Genomic DNA, 17,979 nt, shown 5'->3' with positions numbered 1-17,979 from the left:
TTGATTCATGATGTAACATTCAGCTTTCAAATGTTGTATTTATTCTAAACACATTTACAGACACTTTGAAATAACAAGATACTAGCCTTTTGCCCTCAGAAACACAAACTGATAACAAGAAAGGAGAGGTCAGCTGGCTACGTAGTCATCCTCCTCTGGTATTTCATAACCTGCTTTTTCTGCTATATGCAGCAGGTGTCCATTTTATAAAATTTATTTCAGGACAGTAAAGGAAAATGCTTCTGTGCCTCACAAATCTTAGGTAACAGAGATCATCGCCTGTCACTATCACTGGCACCTTCCCGCACAGTGACAAACGAGGTAAGGTCATGAGAAAGGTTACAGGGTATTCTGGTTTCTTAAAGCAATAATAAGTTCAAGTAGCCTGAGCACCTATAGCTATTGTAACACTTGATGGTGGATGTTTGTGTTCTGAATGTGCAGGGACCTGCCAGTAAGTTTAAATAATAAAAGTAATGATGATTGATTCTTTACAGCCAAAAGAAAAATAAACTAATCAGAAGGTTTTTCTGCAGCTGGAAGTGAAGACGCAGCATGTAGACTATGATGCACATATTAGTTCAGTGAGAGAACTAAGAAAGTAAAAGAAACTTCAAAGGAGTCCCATGACAGTATACAGGAACCTTATCTTCCCTGTTCTGAAGGAAAACATCATGGTATAGATGATATTATCACATACACATTTAGTTCCCATTTTTTTTAATGGAACGTAACAGTTTTTGTCTTAAAAATATACTTTAGGTGACAAAATTTTATTATTGCTTATTATTATCTACAGAGAGGAGAAAATGGACAGTAAATATAAAAGGCCTCATAAACCCGTGAAGAGAGCAATGAGAACTTTGATATTGTGCCTCTAGTTTTTTAGCTAACCCTGTGAAATCAATATAAGTTATCATCTTCAGCCAAACTGTGTACTTCATAGTTTCTTCATTTTTCCCGGAGGTTTCCTGACAACTCCCCACAACGGCAGGAAGCCAACATTTCTACTTTGAAAATCCATCAAAAAACCTTCATTTCAGTCCCAGTCAAGAGGTCATTAAATTTTTGAACTACAAACTGAGAAGAGCTTTGGAGAAGAGCATGGAGACAGTCATGGATAAATTGGAACTACAGCTGTGGTTCTACATTCTGTATAAATCCATAAGTCAAAGAAAGCTCTGTGTAATACATCAGCTTAACAAAAAAATAGAAGAGCAGATCAAAATAAGTATATGCCAGGTGAAACCTGAAAAAACATTCATCTAAGTCCCATCTAAGTGGATGTATCAGCTGCAATGCACTGTCTGATGCACAAAAGGAAACACAGGCATTGCAATGAACTTGTTACATGAACTTATATGAGGCCATTCAGTAAAGTAAAAATATCACAAAAATCACAAACACTGATTTTAGATTTTTCTTTAATCAAATATTTATTATTTAATGAGCTACAATTAAGTTACACAAATGTCATGTTGAATGTTGATGAGCAAGACTCCTTCTGTGATTTTCTTTTGTTCTTAAAATGGTGCTTAATTTGAGCTTAGACCAAATGAGCAGAGATTTGGTGATCTGAAAGACAGAGAAAGTTATTTGTTAATTCCATATTTATTTGTACATTGGTCATGTAAGATTGTGAAATATTATTACATTTTTTGATTCAAATTTAGTTTTTTTTTTTCCTCACTGAGCTCAATAGCTGGAAAGACAGTTGATAGCTGAGTGTGATGCTGAGAGTTTCAAGTTTCCTTATTAAAAGCCCATCCAAATAATCAATAGAAACAGACAAATACAAGGCGATATTAAAGGAAAACACAGTGCAAAAATCAAAGGGGAGTAAAGGTTGCTGGAACATTAGAAACCTCATAATCTGAAAATTATATTGCAATAGAAAGGAAACAAGGGAAACAGGAATGGGAGAAGAAAAACCCTACAGTAAAAAAACAAAATGAAAAGGGATGGGGAAAATGAAAAGCTCATTTTTTTAATGTGTGGAGGGAGACAAGACTATCTGCAAGGAAACCCAAATTTTCAACATGGAGACACTGCTTTTGGTGAACCTTCTGATATAATTTGCTAGTCTAAATTTGCAGATAGAGCTAGAACAAAATACTAATGTTTCTGCCTTTTCCTTTTCAGCTTGATGCTGTTATTCCTGAGATTCACCCTTCATGGGTCCTTGACAAATGGCTGAAAAAACTGCAGTCCTGTCCTCCATAATCAGACAAGTAAGAACCACTCAAGTGTTTCAGAGAACTACCTTGTGCAGTGCCTGTGAAACACTCAAAACATCACAGATACATAAAATGCAGTACCTTGACTGAATCTTCCGCACACTCCCGTAGGACCCTGCAGAAGCCATTCAGGACACTCCTAATTCCTGCATTTTCCAGATGCTCTTAACTGTCATTCCTCTCTTCAGATTTTCACTTTCATGCTAATTAACGTTCCATATTGCATTTTCACACAAATTCCAAGTCCGGCCTTCAGGTTTTGCTTACACAATCACATATGACACAGTAGATGCAGTATGAGTATCTTCATATCCTGAATACAGTCTTGGAAGCTAGTATGGATGGTTTGATGCTGAGTCAGCATGTTCCTGGTGTCCCCAGTGAGCTGAGGAACACAAAGGCAGCCCATTCTGCCTCTGTGGAAGACCACTGCAGAGGGCTTGGGAGAAGGTAACAGGCATTCAGGAAGTGCAGAGTGACTCCTCACTGTGATTTTTTTGCTTGCCCTGAAGCAGCATTTGGAGAAGAGCACACCATGATGCTTGGCACTATATAAATGTGACAAAATGTTCAATAATGATTATATAAGCCTTGTACAGTGGTGATGGAGACCAACATGTATTTTGCAAGAGAATTCATGAAGATGTGCAGCACTCGGCAAAGCACTCAAAATTTTCTAATTACTGAAATGCTAACAGGTTAATGAGCTCACCGGGGAAAAGAAGCCTTCAATGAAACCTGCAACAGATGCCACAACATACAGAGAAAATTACTGCATTTAAATCAGCCCAGCTGAGAAAGTAACATGGATAGACTTTATGAACAGGTACAAATTTCCTAGGAATGACTGATACACAAAATAAGTTAACTGATCCCAGAAAGCCATTCCCTGCAAAAGACAGATGTTAGGGATCACTGCACATGCTCAACTATACCAGTTAATTCAAAGTGATCAACCAACTTCCTTCGGAAATGAAAACAAATGTAAAATTGAAAAAGATAAGTAAAATTTTGTTTAGAGCCACTCTTCCGTGAAGAAACATAGTCTTTATATAATTTTCACATAGCATTGTATTCATTCAAATATATCTTCACTTGTATTTCTCAAGGTGGCTAAAACTTTGGAATCAACCAAAGCAAGTTGACTCTATTCCAGTAAACCCAGCCAAGCCTATAAAATCAGTAGTCTATCACAGATGATTTTTACATACGCTATGCAAGCATAATCTCACCTGTCATGGTGTCTTTTCTAGAAGTGTGTTCTCCCTTGTTTCCATGGTAAGTGGCGTTGGTTCCAGTTGATTCATAGTCTGTTTTTCTTTCTTTTAGGCTGATCATTTCCCGAGGTGAGGCTGGGGCACTTGCTGGATGACAAAAATGGATTTTCTTTTTTTTTACCATATATGACTGAATGTAGTGTCTAACTCTAGAGCAAACATTTTAGTAAAGTTTATAACTGTTAGCATTCTAACATGAAACTGACTGAAGAAACACTACCACATTATGGAGGAAAAGAAAAGGTGCTGTTATTTCAAGTGCAAGGCAAATCTATTCATTGGACAATCAACTGCAAACATAATTTTCTCTCTGAATGTTTAATTCTTTTTCACTTGTATCTAATGTCTAAGACAATTATTATGGGAAAAAAAGCACAACGATATTTTTGTTTTCTCCTTTTGGTTTTCAATTTCTTTAACTTGTCAAAACTTTCTGGTAAAGGCACTTCCATTTTTTTCCTCAAAATGGTTACTTTATTTCTGTTGAAAAGACTGTTAACTTTCAACTGTGTGGTAAAACCCTTATAAAATGGTTTATTCGCTTTTCTCTTGAAAATAAATAAACCAATTACATTATTCTATTTGGTGAAGGAAAGGAAAGAAAGGAAAGAAAGGAAAGGTGGTTTTTTTATAGAAAACATAGCAAAGAACATCTAACACTTTAAGGTAACTCAATTTCTGTCTTTAAATATCTTTATATGAACAACTGCCATTGAAACAACAACTGCTACTTTAACCTATTTTTATTAAAACGAAATCCTTCATCACCTATTCTTATGGTATGGCTAAAAGGAGGAAAGTATATGTGATGAGGAAGAGAACTGGGTTTTATACTCAAGTCTCAAGCACTGGAGAATGTGAAGGTGATCAGTGGCACTAATCATGAAGCCTTAGAGCTTGTGATGCTTAGCAATAGGAAAAATGTAAAGGAAAAAAATAATGGTTGTCAAAACTGACTTCAATCTAGGTGTTGGTACATAAAGTGCACTTTCCCTGTTGTGGAGAGCAGGAAAAGGGGTACAGGGTGAGCAGCAGAGCCCCCCAGAGCCTTGCGAGGGCAGAGTCGCACAAAAAACCCTAAAATGCTGGTGCTTCCTTTCACATACTCCCCTGTCTCCACCCAGATATCTGCTGTGTCAAAAGAACCTCAAAAGCAGTAACAATGTCTTTGTTTAAAAAGAAGGAAAAGAAAATATTTAAAAGTGTGAGACAAACTCATCTGTGAAGCTTGACCCTGAATTGTATCTTTCATCATCTGTAAACTGTGCTATATTTTTAGTTAAGGAACAGAGAAGCATTTGTACTAAACTAAGGAGTAGGGAAGCACCAGTAATATTGAATTCTGCTTCAGTTGGTTATGCTGGCCCTGGCCTCTAAATTTACAGAGCAAATGTAGGTGATAGTTTTTTACGAAGCCATTAGAACTGAGAATTGCTTTTAAACTGTTTGTCAATAGTGATGTAAATCTAAAGCTCATAATCCAGCAGATACAAAGAAGCATGACATTAAACTACCAAATCAGCCCATGGCAGTTTGAGCCTAATGGGGAACAAACCAGAATGCAACTCTTGAAAAAGCTGCTAACTGAGGGACACATTTTGTTTCATATACCCTGGCAATGATTTTAAACACTCTGGTGTCTTGAACAAAATTGACTGATATAGAAAAAAACATCTCTTTCTGTTCCCTGTGGGAATTATCTCTCTCTTCCCATGGGAGGACAACTGCTTTTAGGCAAGCGTTAAAATGCAGAAGCAGCCTCTTGCAGAGTTTTTACTGGAAGCAAACATAAAATCATTGGTTGATACTAGACTGAAAACTGATATCATGCTTTTCTCTCTTATTCTTAAAGGGCACAGAAAAGAATATAGAGCTCACTACTCAAGTTTAAGCAAGTTATCACCAAGTCCTATGCATGGATGGATGTTGAGAGTTCATTTACTTCAACTCTTTACCCCAAGGTAGGATCCAGTATAACAAAATAATTCTTGACAGATTTTAATCTAAAGCTAAAGATCTCTAATGACAGAGATCACATAACTGCTCCAAGCAGTCTGTTCCAGTGCTTTCTTTCCCCACTGTTAGGAAATGTTCCCTGATGTCTAGTCTGACTCCATGCTGCTCATTATTTCCATTTGTCTGCTATGGAAGTAGAAAAAAGTTCATGCCGTTTCTCTTCATAGCTGGCTCTTATGTGTTTGAATACTTGGTGTGTACCTCTTCCCACTGTCCCCATCTCATGCCTCTTTTACTTGAGTTAAACAAGTACAGTCCATTCAGTGTATTCTCCTATCCTGATTTCTCCATCTTCCAATTCATATGTGCAACTGACTAAAATCCCTAAATCGTTTCTAAAGAATTTTCATCTAGCCAGATATTCTCCTTTATTTGTAAAGGACTGGATCTTTTTTTTTCCCCTTTGAACATTATCTCCAGTTTCTCAGGATCAGATTGAATTTCAATAATGCCCTTCAAAGAACATGAGTTTCTCCCTTCTGAGGTTTATGTGACCAACAAAGCTAACAGGCATCTTTTGCATATTATCTGGGTCATTACTGAAACCACTGAAGAGTACTGGACCCAGGTAAACCCCCAAGCAAAGCATTCTTCTATTTTGGCAATAAGCAATCCCCTCTCTTTGTGAATGGTTTTCAGTCATGCCATTACCACACATGATATTTTCTGGACTAGCTTGCCCTAGCTTACCTATAAAAACATTTTGTGAAAGAGTCTTACTGATTACAGTAGATTGTACTTACTGACTATTCTTTCCATAAAGTGCTTTAAGTATGTTGTAGCAGGCATTCAGGTCGATTTAAGAAGAACAAACAGTATTGAATCAATGTTTTTATTTGATATGGATACTACCAGACACACAGCAACTTACACTACTATTTAAAAATAGATACTCCCAGAGTTAAATAGTATCTTATGTTCCTACCACCTTTGAGGTGCTCAGGTTGTGATTATTTGTTCCACCAATTTTCTAGAATGACATTGAGCTGACCAGTATATAATGATATCGGTTCTTCTTCCTTCATAACCAGCCACTATTATTTGTCCTTTCCCAGTCTTATAATAACTGATGATGGCAGTAAAATTTCATCCAAAAATTTAGAGTAACAGAAGTGAGGAGACAGTTCTGGCAAGAGACAAAACTAAGATGTCAGGGCCAGACATTTCAAGTACTTTGCACTTACAGTCAAAAAGAGATTTTGGAGAAGAAAAAAATGGAGTAGCAGTCCTTTATGGACTTGTGCAATGACAGATTTTGAAAACAGAATAGCAGCTTTCACTGTACTTCTGGCTACATTTTCAAATCTCCTCTGTGGCTGTTCTGCAGGACTAAAATGCAGCTTCTAGACAATTAGCAAAACAATTTTCTTAAAACCCAAACTACGGCACAGTGCTAATGACAATAATAAGTTTGGCCAATTTTAATCCTAAACTCTTGGTGTACCTTTGGAATGACAGCATTTGATTGAACAAGTAGCGAAAAAGCACACTGAAAGACTGACAGTTACACTCTGTTTATGTTAAAAGTTTTTCACTGGGGATGGCTTTATCTAATCAAGGTACATTCTACCTTAGAATAAGATGAGGGGAAGATTACCTGATGTGTAATTAAGTAAATAGTGTAAATTACACTATTTACACTATTGCATAAGTTGAGATTCATTGAGTTGATAATAGCTGGTGTAAATACGCTGTCAATTTTACTCGAAGACCTGTAGCCAAACTTTTGTGACATATGCATATGTATGCACACATACCCAGAATAAAAGCTGACAAAAAGTAATGTGGATCCTTCACCTTCTGCTAAGTGTGCAGAATGACCATAAACAACATAGTGGTTTTCATGACTAGCAAAGTGAGTTACAGAATTTCCTTGTGCTACTAATGGACACCATTGCCCTCAGATGGAATCAAGTAATACCAAAAACACGTCATGAGAATTCATAACGTGTTTGTTGTGGAATATTCTTTCTGCTGTAAAACTTTAAAAGGTGCTAATAATAAAATAAAATAAAATAAAAAAAAAATCCTGTTTTGAACAGATAATTTAGGTAAGAGTAAAGAATATGCTTTGTGCCCTTCCACCACAGTTAAAAATAAATCCAGATGTCAGTGACATGGTTCAAAGAAGAAAAATGATAGTGATGGATTACCTCTGTCTTTACTTCAGTCCTGAAAAACCAGCTCTTACCTGAGCGGTTGTTAGGAGACATGCGCACGGGAGAGATGGAGGGCGTGCGTGATGAAGAGTACGGTCTTTGCCGATCCCTTTCTATTGTTGAAGATGAGGCTACAAAGTGATACTGTGACCATCCGTCCTGCAACATCAAACATCAGGACAACAGTCAGCGAAAATGCCATACAGTTTCCCATGTCAAGTACAGAGTATTTTCCGCTCGTATTTTCAGTACGGATACACATGTAGACTACTAACTTCTTCCTGCCACTGGGTGGCAAATATTCTTAGTGGTGCAGGATACGATGTGCTGACGGTACTGACACAGCAGGAGAAAAAATAAAATGTAGAAAGTTCTATAAAATAACACATTTCAGAAATACTCCAATTCATGACAACTTTTTAGGCTATTTGTTTAATAGTTTTGTCTTTTTCCACGCCTCCATTTTCACACTGCAAATGGCATTCTGGCTTGAAGTCACTTCCATTTTATAAGGAAGTTTTGGAGTAGAAGATAGGAAAGCCCCAGGATTACCAAACTGGACATCTATTTAGCTTAGTTATACTAACTGCCCATTTCTCCACAAAAGGGAAAAAGAATCAGTGCAATTTTCCTTGTTGCAGTTTTCTCGAAGGTGTACAGAAAGAAATTCTATTCCTTCTATTTAAAACTGTTGTAATGGTGATGTATTAAAAAAAAAAAGGAAAGAAACAAAGTAATACAAATACTAGAAATAGTTAGTTCAGAAATAAAAAAGGAGAGTTTGAGTAATTCTTGTTTTATTCCTGCACCATAATGTAATGCAATAATCCAAAATAACATATTTTTAAAAACATATTATAGTCTGAAACTATCACAAGAAAATAAACTGACTTTTCCTACTGTTCTTATTAAATGACAACATTTCAAATGCCTTCAGTATTAATAGATTGCAACTGTCTTTATCACTGCTTAATGTTTAATCTAAGTCAGTAACACTGAGTTTTCCCAGTCTCACACAGTTTTAAAAATGCCTGCTTTCTGTTGAGCTCAGCGGAAATTGAAGCAAGCACCTGGCATGGTGCTAAACAAAATTTTTGTAATGAAATGCTGAATTAAAAAAAATAAGCACAATACGGTATTATTATAATTTATTGTATTATTATTATTATTATTATTATTATTATTATTACAGAATAATCATTCACTGATGGAGTAGTAAAGAATGTTACCACTCCATACCTCAGCTACTCCAGTCATCCAGCAGTGAATCCCACCCCTTCCCATGCTCTGCCTTTGCTCAAGGCATCTCTCTGACCATTCTTTTCTGTCCACAGGTACCATGGGTACCTAGCTCTCAGAACTGCAAGAGAAAATGTCTTGAAAATTCCCTTTCCACTAAACTCTTAGGAAAGAGAACTGAGCAAGGGTGTGACACAGCAGGAGGAAAAGAGGTACTCATGACTGTTATAGAGGGAAATGCTGTAAGTAAATTATTATAGATAGAGGTGACACCTAACTACAGATTCTGAATGTCCGTACTCCTCACATAATGCATTTGTACTAATGTGTGTATCTCAGTCGCAATTTCAAAGGGAAAAATAAGGAAGATTAAAATCTCGGCTGGGCTTTTACAGTACAGTCAGAACTTTCCCTAGAATGCACAGTGACTGTCCACTGAGAGATCACTCATGTTTAGGACACCTGCTCAACCCAAAATTTCCTACTTCCAATCTTTCCAATCTATATCCAGTCTCCAAAAAGCAGTTTCTATACAAACCATGCCCTCCAAGCTGGAAGGAGGATCCATGAGAATGCAAGAAAAACAACTGCAAAGCCCTAAATTTTTAAATCAATTTGGAAACTATTAGAAACTTTTCCATATATATATATATATACACACACTATATATAATATGTACATGTTTATAAAATACATGCATTTTTAATCGTTTATAGCAATAGACATAATAGTTTATAGCAATAGTTATGATGAGTAACTTAAGTCCAATAATCTTATCCAAGCATTAAGACTACAAGGATCATACTTAGCATTATTTCTGTATCTCTGGTTCATCATAACTTGTGTGGTGATTTCTCTACTATAAAACCGAGGGAGTAAAAACATGTGAGATGCCCATGCCTTTATTCTGCTGAAGAAAAATGGTTCCCTTCTTTCTCCTTCTCCAGGGTCAGAATTTCTTACCAGAAAGGTGATTCTCTATAATTCACTCTGTTGTAGTTTTCTGATAATTTATTTTCTTTTAAATAGACTGAAGAGGAGGAAGTGGACAGACTTTCGATTTGATAAAAGGAAAAGGAATAGACCACTTATTACTTTCTGCCTGCAAAAGGAGACATCAGCCATGCTTACATAGTGATGCCAAAAAGGCAGAAGTATGACTGCTCAGAGACAGTTTTGGGTCTTTAAGCGGCAAAGGTATTTATTTCGAGCAACGCTGGGGAGCTCTTGCTGGACAAACTAGCTCCAAAGTTTCTCAGTGAAAAGTCAGGCAATTTATACAATTTTCATGAGTGATTACAACATCTCTACATGCATATTCATTTAATTTCACAATCTAATTATCATATTCATAATAGGCAGGGTTTACGCGGAGCTTGAGGCAGTCATCCTTTTGGGGAAATCTTTGGTGGTCGTTCTGGTCCTTCAGCCTCATGAAGGGTTGTCTTTCTTCTCTTCTTCATCATGAACTTTTCAACTTTTCCTGACTATGTGCTGGGGGCTTGTGAAAATCCCTTGACTCAGCTCTTTTATCTCCCCAGATGTCCATCCTATCTAATTTATGACTACTAAGCTGACCTTTCTGTTATCTTTTATTAGAACAGAACACACCAGATGTAGTCAGAGCTCTCAGAGCAAGGTACCACTTTCTCCGTCTCTGGTACCCCTTCACATTAATGTTGCATTCCTCAGAGTGAGGGTCTGTAGCATCTTCCTCAGAGTAAGCATTTAAAATCCTTGCTCTGTTTCAATAGCGCAAGTCAAAAATGCTTCCAGCTTTGTGGATCTGGATACATCCATGGCGAGGTATACTCTCCTTTCTCATTCTTGCTTCCCCCAAGTAAAACCCTGGCACGTGGTTCAAAAAAAAGTGATGTGAAACTTCCCCTAAACATTTCTTCCTGTTGTCTATTCCATATGTATTTTTACAATAATATCTGCAGCCTGGTTCTGATGGGAAGTGGATGAAATAAATCCCTGATACCTGCACTGTCCCATGGACTCTACAGGAATAGCATATGGCACCCTTGTTCTGCAGAATATCAAAAGTACTTTGTCAACATTGCTTCCTCAGAAACAGCATTGCAAGGTGCCTCAGCAGCAAGGGAGCTATATTTGGGATGCTAGCACGAGCACTCTTTTGTGCAGTGGATGTTTTTCCTTCTTTTCTTCCCTGCAAATTTTCATTTTTCTCTCTGCTGACAGTAGTGCTTATAATGAGGTCTTCAAATAAATTCCACTACAAAATCCCAAGTTGGCAAGCCAAACCAGCTCAATAAAACCAGTGAGGCAAACAATAAACTCTAACACAGGGACTGTGGTGACTTGGCATTGCTTTTGACTAAACAAGGCATACTACTATCATTGTATAATGATCTTCATGGTATTTTTCAACAGATTGTGGGCAGCTCACAGTATTTCAAAACCCGAATACTTTTAAGTCATCTATCTTTAGCTCACTTCTGTTGCAAGGAACAAGCTTCTTTCCTTGTAAAGGTAAACAGTTTGTAACGAATTTATTAAAACTATCCCCATCAACAATTCCAAAAGCTATTAGTGTTAAATATTGAAACTAATTTTTAAGAGCCTAAAGGGGGTATTTTCAATTTAATGGCGATATAAATACCACCTGACACGATGGCCGCTTTCATTAGTTTGTTTCAGGTCTACTGCCTGTAATGAAATGTAATTAAATTGATTTGGGTACTTAAAGGTACAGTATATAGCAATGTCTTGTAGAGAAGAAAGCTAACTCAAGAGCAAAGTACGCGAGACTTATTTAAGAAACCAATTTACCAGCAAAATGTGATCTAGGAGAGGAAGAGTAAGACAAAAGGATCTGACAAACTGGAAAGAAATTCAATGCAATTCTGTCACAGTCTGGGTGCATTTGTTAATCAGCAGTAATTATTAACAGGTGGCAACTGCACACTACAGGAGGACAGAGAATGACCAGAGTACAGAAATACCATTATACATTCTTATCACCTCTTCCAAGGATATTCTACTGGGCATTTGTCTATATTTTGACTATAATGAATATATCTATTATCCCTCAATTATACTTGATAAAGTCCAAATGTTAAAGCTTGATTAGCAGTGACATGTTTCTGATGGTATCTTCTTGGGAAAGCTGCATGGATTAAATTTGGGATAGGAGCTGAATGATCAATGTAGGAAACAAAAGTGATATTGTAGTCTTACTGATTATCTTTTACTGGGCTTAAGGAATGAACAGGTTCTTTGTCCTCTTGCTCAAGTTTAAGTAATTTTGAAAATAAATAATTTGCATCAGGACAATGGGAAAATAATTATTTTGTCAGGGTGACTAAACTTATTGTGCCAAACACCTATTGCATGTGTCTTATGAAAATATAATTTGTTTTTATTTTCTTTTCTTGGTATGCTTTTTGATTTTAAAATGTAGTGGGGAAAAAAAGCCAACCAGTTTTCTGTTGTGTTTGCAAAAATTTCAAATTTTCAGAACTCTCTGGTAGCTGAGCTTTTGATTTGAGGAGCTGATTTGTGGAGGTGGATGGTATCAGACATACCATTTTCTCACTTGTAGTACAGTAACATTTTGAGGGCTGAATTAAATTAAGCCCTGATGGGAACTGACACCAAGTTGACCCAAGAGGGAACTGGTGCTCCTGCCTGAAGAATTCACAGATGATAGAGGAGCAAGGTGGCCAAGGAATTGGTGGAGGCAGGGATGGTGCGGTGCCTAGCCTGGATGACCTCATGGCATCCACTCAAAGAGAAACGCCACATCATAGGCACACAGCAAAAATGAAAACAAGCCCTACACTCTGACTGATTATGCTGATCAGCTGCTTAGAAGACACTGACTTGAAAAGCACAGAGTGGTCTAGAAAAGCTGTATGATGTATGATATCTGCATGCACATCAGTATCTTCCTATGTTAAAGAGCGCAATCTGCCCTGACTCCTGGCCACAGTTGTCCTAAGATTGTCACAAAGAAAGAGAGCAACTTCTTGCAAACAGAAAAATCCTGCTAAAGAGAAAAAATAAAAATGATGCACCAAATCCAATAACAAAACAGACAACCCCCCCAAAATTATAGAAAACGCTGTGTTCTGCCTCCCTCGAGTTTACAACCACTCCAGTATGCAACTTCTTGCTTCAGGTCTGAACCTGTTGTGACCTGATTTAACAGACATTTTACAGATGACTTGAAGCACACAGGACTAAACTTGCTTTGTCATCCTACTTCCTTAGCTGTAAGCCAGCTTTTTACTGGTTCCAGGATATTAATTGTAGTAATAACTGCTCCAGTTATAAGCTGTAGAAATGTGCAGTTTTGATAGGCAACCTCTTGCAGGAATCAGTAACTAGACCTGCCATGATGTTAGAAGTAGGTGATACAGCAACAAGGCACAGCGCCTGTAAGTTTGTAACACAGGATCTATTCACTTCGAAACTCAGACAGGCACTGCCCTGAGTTGCTGGTGTTGCTTCCTTCACAAGCTAAAGCACTGCTGTCATGTTAAATGAAACATTCTGACTTGTGTGCACCAGTGTGACACTGTCTGGAATAAAAGATAAATCTGATGTGAATTAAGTCAAGGCTCATCAGACTTACACAGGTCTGGGCAATTCTTCACTGGGAATTTGTTGTCATGACACTAATGAGATACAGCAGAAATTAGAACTGGATCAAATAATCTACATACATTGGCATATGAAAATTATGTGTGTGACTTGACTGTAGTGAAGAATCTAAAATGGTCACAAGGTTGGGGTGATCCACGTACATATCTCATGAAGCTCTTAAATGGGATTTTTGAAATAATGCAGATTAAATGTTCATCAACAACCACCGTTACTTATCATTAGGCTTTACAACCTGGGATCATATAATTTCCTTTTAATACAAGAGGAAGAATAAATACATCTCCCAGTGCTTCTCAACAGAGGTAGCAAGCCTGATTTCTCTTCCTGTGCCCTCTCCCATGGCAGCAGAGGCTAACCACCCCCCACCAACACACCTGAACAGTGAGTGCGCACCACTGAAGCAGGTGACAAAGAAATGTTAGCTGCTGAAAGAGAGATGGAGGGATAGCTGTTCTCTAAAAAAGCCCATGCCTTTGTAGTTGAAGCATGTTTACTTGGGAAGAGTGGTTTCAACTAAATTCTTATGGCTTCAAAAAACTCTAGGAACACTACTGAAAGACAAACCAATTAGTTTTAGATAAACTATCTAATTTGAAAACAAAGATGTTCCTTCATTTTTTCTTTGAATTTACAGTGCCAAGTCCTATTATCAGTAAATGATTCCTGAAAGGACTGTTCTTGCTGACTTTGCTCGTGTTGTTTCCACAAAAACTCAAAACCAGAAAAGAATTCCTGGGCATTGATCTGCTTTATGATGTATTATGAATAAATGTTATTTTACTGCCATCAGTTATCCTGCAATACTAAGCAGTACACTGACATTTTTACTCCTAGAATTTTATCTTTTGCTTCCAAAGTGGTGAGATAAGTTGTTCAAGAGAGGAGTAGGGATTGAGACTGGAAGATCCTGACATTCTCCCAGCTTACGCATCAGCAGTTGCTTTTTGGGTTAAACCCTTCATTCTGGAGTAATTTCAGTGGCTTCAAAAGGGCTGCTGACTTCATTTGTTCAGTTTTCCCTCCTTTCCCAAAGAATTATGAGCCAGGCCCTCAAAATCAACGGACACGAAGTAAAGACACAAATCACTGAAGCTCATCTTCATTTGAGGATTTTAGTATTTGTGCTTATAGTTTCATTTTCACAGCTTATGAAAGCCAGAAGATTATTTAAAACATAGAAATTCTTCAAGTTTGGGAGATTTAAAAGTATTATAATGATTTGTATAAAAGAGTTGCTCACAGCCCCTGCCCCAGTGCCTGATGCTGGGGGCTGCCAGGTTGTTCCCCAGCTGGCAGAGCTGTGTGATACACACACAGTGCCTCAGTCTCCTTTCTTGGGCACTAGGCTTGACCTCAGCACTTCTTTTTACCCTGAATCTCAATGTACAAATGGCTTTTACTTATAAGTGACCGTTTCTGCATCCCAGACACAGCAGAAGTTCAATTGCTTAAGATGCTGAAAGACAAATACATATTGAAATACGTATTTAGGGCAGCATGAGGCTTAAAGAAGGGCTTCTAGTCAGACAATCATTAACCAAGCAAAACTGTCTGGCGCTGGCTGAGGATTATTAAGTTTTCTGTAGGCTCTTTGAAGTGACATTTTCAGAATCGGTGGTTAAACTCATTTTTTTTGAAATGAGACATATACCTCCCAGCCTCCATCTCAGCTTCTCTGAAAGCAAAGCCATTATTCTCCTACTGTCAGTGTTCCACCTCAAAATAATCTACAATATTTTCTCACCCTGTTTTTCTCTTGCCATTGCAGTGCATGGGGTATTATATTCTTCTGAGAGTATCGCTCAATTTTTTTTTTTTAAAATATCATAAATGGCCTTGGCCAGTTTTCTCTTTTTCAAATACTATTTTGGTGTGCATTGTTATCATCTTCTAATCACAGAACTTGTACCATAATTTTGTATCTCATCCCTTGATTTTAGCTACGAAGAGACACATGATAAGGGAGAGGTAATGCTAATTACTTGACAAATCTATTCCAGTGAGAAACAGCTAGGTAACTACCCCCAGTTGTTTTGTAAAGTCTCAGATGTTTCAGGCAATTAGTGAGGCATTGCTTTACCTATCCATAATTAATTATTGATTTCCTGTTGCGCAAATTGCAAAGATGACATGAACTAATCTGATGAATAAAAAAAGCTATAAGAAAAGGGAATCGTATGCGAGGCAAAGCATGAAGGACAAGACTTCAGATACGGCAGAGTTCATTATTCATTTTGCTGAGGTTATATGCAGCTAAATAATAAAACTCTCAAAACACTGCAATAAAATGTAATAAATTCATTTTTCAATGCATCACTTTGCCTCTTATACAGAAATAAAATTGTTTTAATATATTTTAGAGGAAATGAAGGCAGTATTTGGCCCTTTAGATAGAATTTCTGTTCTATTTTCCCCTGCATAAGGTATATAACTCTAACTTAAATCGTTAGATTCATAAAAGAACTATTTTTGCTTGTGTCTTGTGTGTACAAAAAAACCTTGACTGCAAGAAAATGTTTACAATAATTTTTGATTCATATTGTCATTTTTATTCCAGAAATGCAATTTCACCTATCTTAACAGTTTTATAACCTAGAAATGCAAACTTTGTCTCTTGGCCACAACATTTCAGGAGTAAGACAAATACTATTTTATGTTCAGGGTCAGTTTCTTAAGTCTACCATCCTTTGAAAGACTAGAAAGTAATCAACACCTCTTACTCTTTTAATGCATTAAACCAAAAAATCAACCAAATAGAACTCTTCTATCATACTTGTGAACATAAAATAACAAAAAAAAACGATTATCAGAATAAAATTTGCACCATTGTCTCTCATGGTGAAGAATATGGTAGCACTAATGACACTGACCATGATCAAGAGCCATTAGGACTTTGTGCTTCCCAAAGAGTGGCACTGCAGCTGAAAACAGGGGATCATTTTATTGAAATGTGGAGCTCCGTGACAGACAAGGAACCAGCACCTCTTTGGAAAAATAACTAGATAAACTCCTGTTGTCCTTAGTTTTAGGTCAAAAGTTTGTGCATAAATACACTTAAACTAGAGAGTTAGAGATCCAAGTGATTATCGCTAAGCTGTATGAGTTTTAAGGATACGCTGCTTTGAACACGTAGTTTACCAACACATATAGACATTAATAATATAGACATTATTTTTTTACTGGTATACCTTTAAGAGTTTTTGATTGACTAAGTCAGAGCTTTAGCACTGTTAACTCAAACAGGAACTCACTATTGGACCAAAGCCTAGAACTCTCAATTTAAGCGATCCACAACTTTCTCTAAAAGCACCTTATAAAATTAAAAGTCACAAAACCAATTCAGAGACTGCCAGTGAAGCTTCTCATTTCTACTTTTTGCAGGAAGAAGTAGCTATAGCTCTTTTATCAAGACAAACTGTAGCAGCTAGGAAAGGAAGTAAAAGAAACTCAGAACAAAGCACACACACTACAAAAGGGACTCCTTTCAAAACATAAGTTTTCTTTCTTAAAGTCTGAAATGGCAGACATATTCAGGACATTTCTGAATTCTGTTAGCAGTTTTAGGAGAGAAGAGGGAAGAAATGAGAAGGACTTTCTAGCACTTTTTCCCCCACCCATTATTAGATAATGTAGAACATCAAAGTAAGATATAGATGCAGCAGCTTAATATTTCATTGACCTTTGATTGAATTTACATGTACTGGCCACATTAAACAAACACAATTAACCTCCTTATATACCCAGAAGAATGAGGATGATCATAATGTAAGTACAGCAACACAGTGAAGCATCAGCAAAAGGTGCCCAGTGTTATGCATCAGAGCATCACAGCTAGACTCTTTACCTCTGAAACAGAAATATGCCATAATTTGCCATAGTAACTGATTTCCCTCCCCTCTGTGCTAAGTGCATATGCTATTACTACAAGTAAAAGTCCTATTGATCTGATTCATTTGCATAACTATAAGCAGCCATCCAGTGCCATCCAATATTCCTGTTCAAGTCTGCTGAAAGAAACTGTTTCTCATGAATACTCTTTACTACACATCTACTTTTATCTGAACCTTTACTTGAACCTAGATATCCAAACATTAAGCACACAAGTTAATTAAATATGATATTTTGTTCAGAATGGTAGAAATCATGTTCCTTGAATGAATTTTGGAGAAAAATGACATAAATTAAAAATAATTTCTCCTAGTGTGTATCTTTAAAACACTCCTGAAAGTCTTTAGAAGGACTTCTGGATTCTTTTTGGTATTGTACATATGAATCCAGCTAAACTTTCTTTGTCACTAATTAATATTTATATTTTTTAAAAATATTTAATACATTATTTAAGTGGTCTAAAAATGTTCCCAGTCCCAAAACACATGCAGTAATTTTCTTAGGTCTCTATTTTGTATTCAAGTATTA

General features: G+C 36.8%; 1 protein-coding gene across 10 annotated transcripts in view; it reads right to left on the bottom strand.

The window, feature by feature from the left end:
• The window catches only part of CTNND2 (catenin delta 2), a 631,056-nt gene that overhangs the window by 5,386 nt on the left and 607,691 nt on the right, over positions 1-17,979 (bottom strand). For all 10 annotated transcript variants that reach the window (XM_027724249.2, XM_027724246.2, XM_027724247.2 and 7 more), the window contains 2 exons: positions 7,722-7,848; positions 3,470-3,601 (listed from right to left, as the gene is read on the bottom strand). In XM_027724249.2, coding sequence (XP_027580050.1) covers positions 3,470-3,601; positions 7,722-7,848 — 259 coding nt within the window. The remainder of the gene's footprint in view (positions 1-3,469; positions 3,602-7,721; positions 7,849-17,979) is intronic.

Source organism: Pipra filicauda, unplaced genomic scaffold (assembly GCF_003945595.2).
Source record: "Pipra filicauda isolate LSUMZ 115617 unplaced genomic scaffold, ASM394559v2 scaffold39_size4671491_pilon, whole genome shotgun sequence".
In the NCBI taxonomy this organism is placed as follows: Eukaryota; Metazoa; Chordata; class Aves; order Passeriformes; family Pipridae; genus Pipra; species Pipra filicauda.
This window is presented reverse-complemented; position numbering and strand designations above follow the sequence as displayed.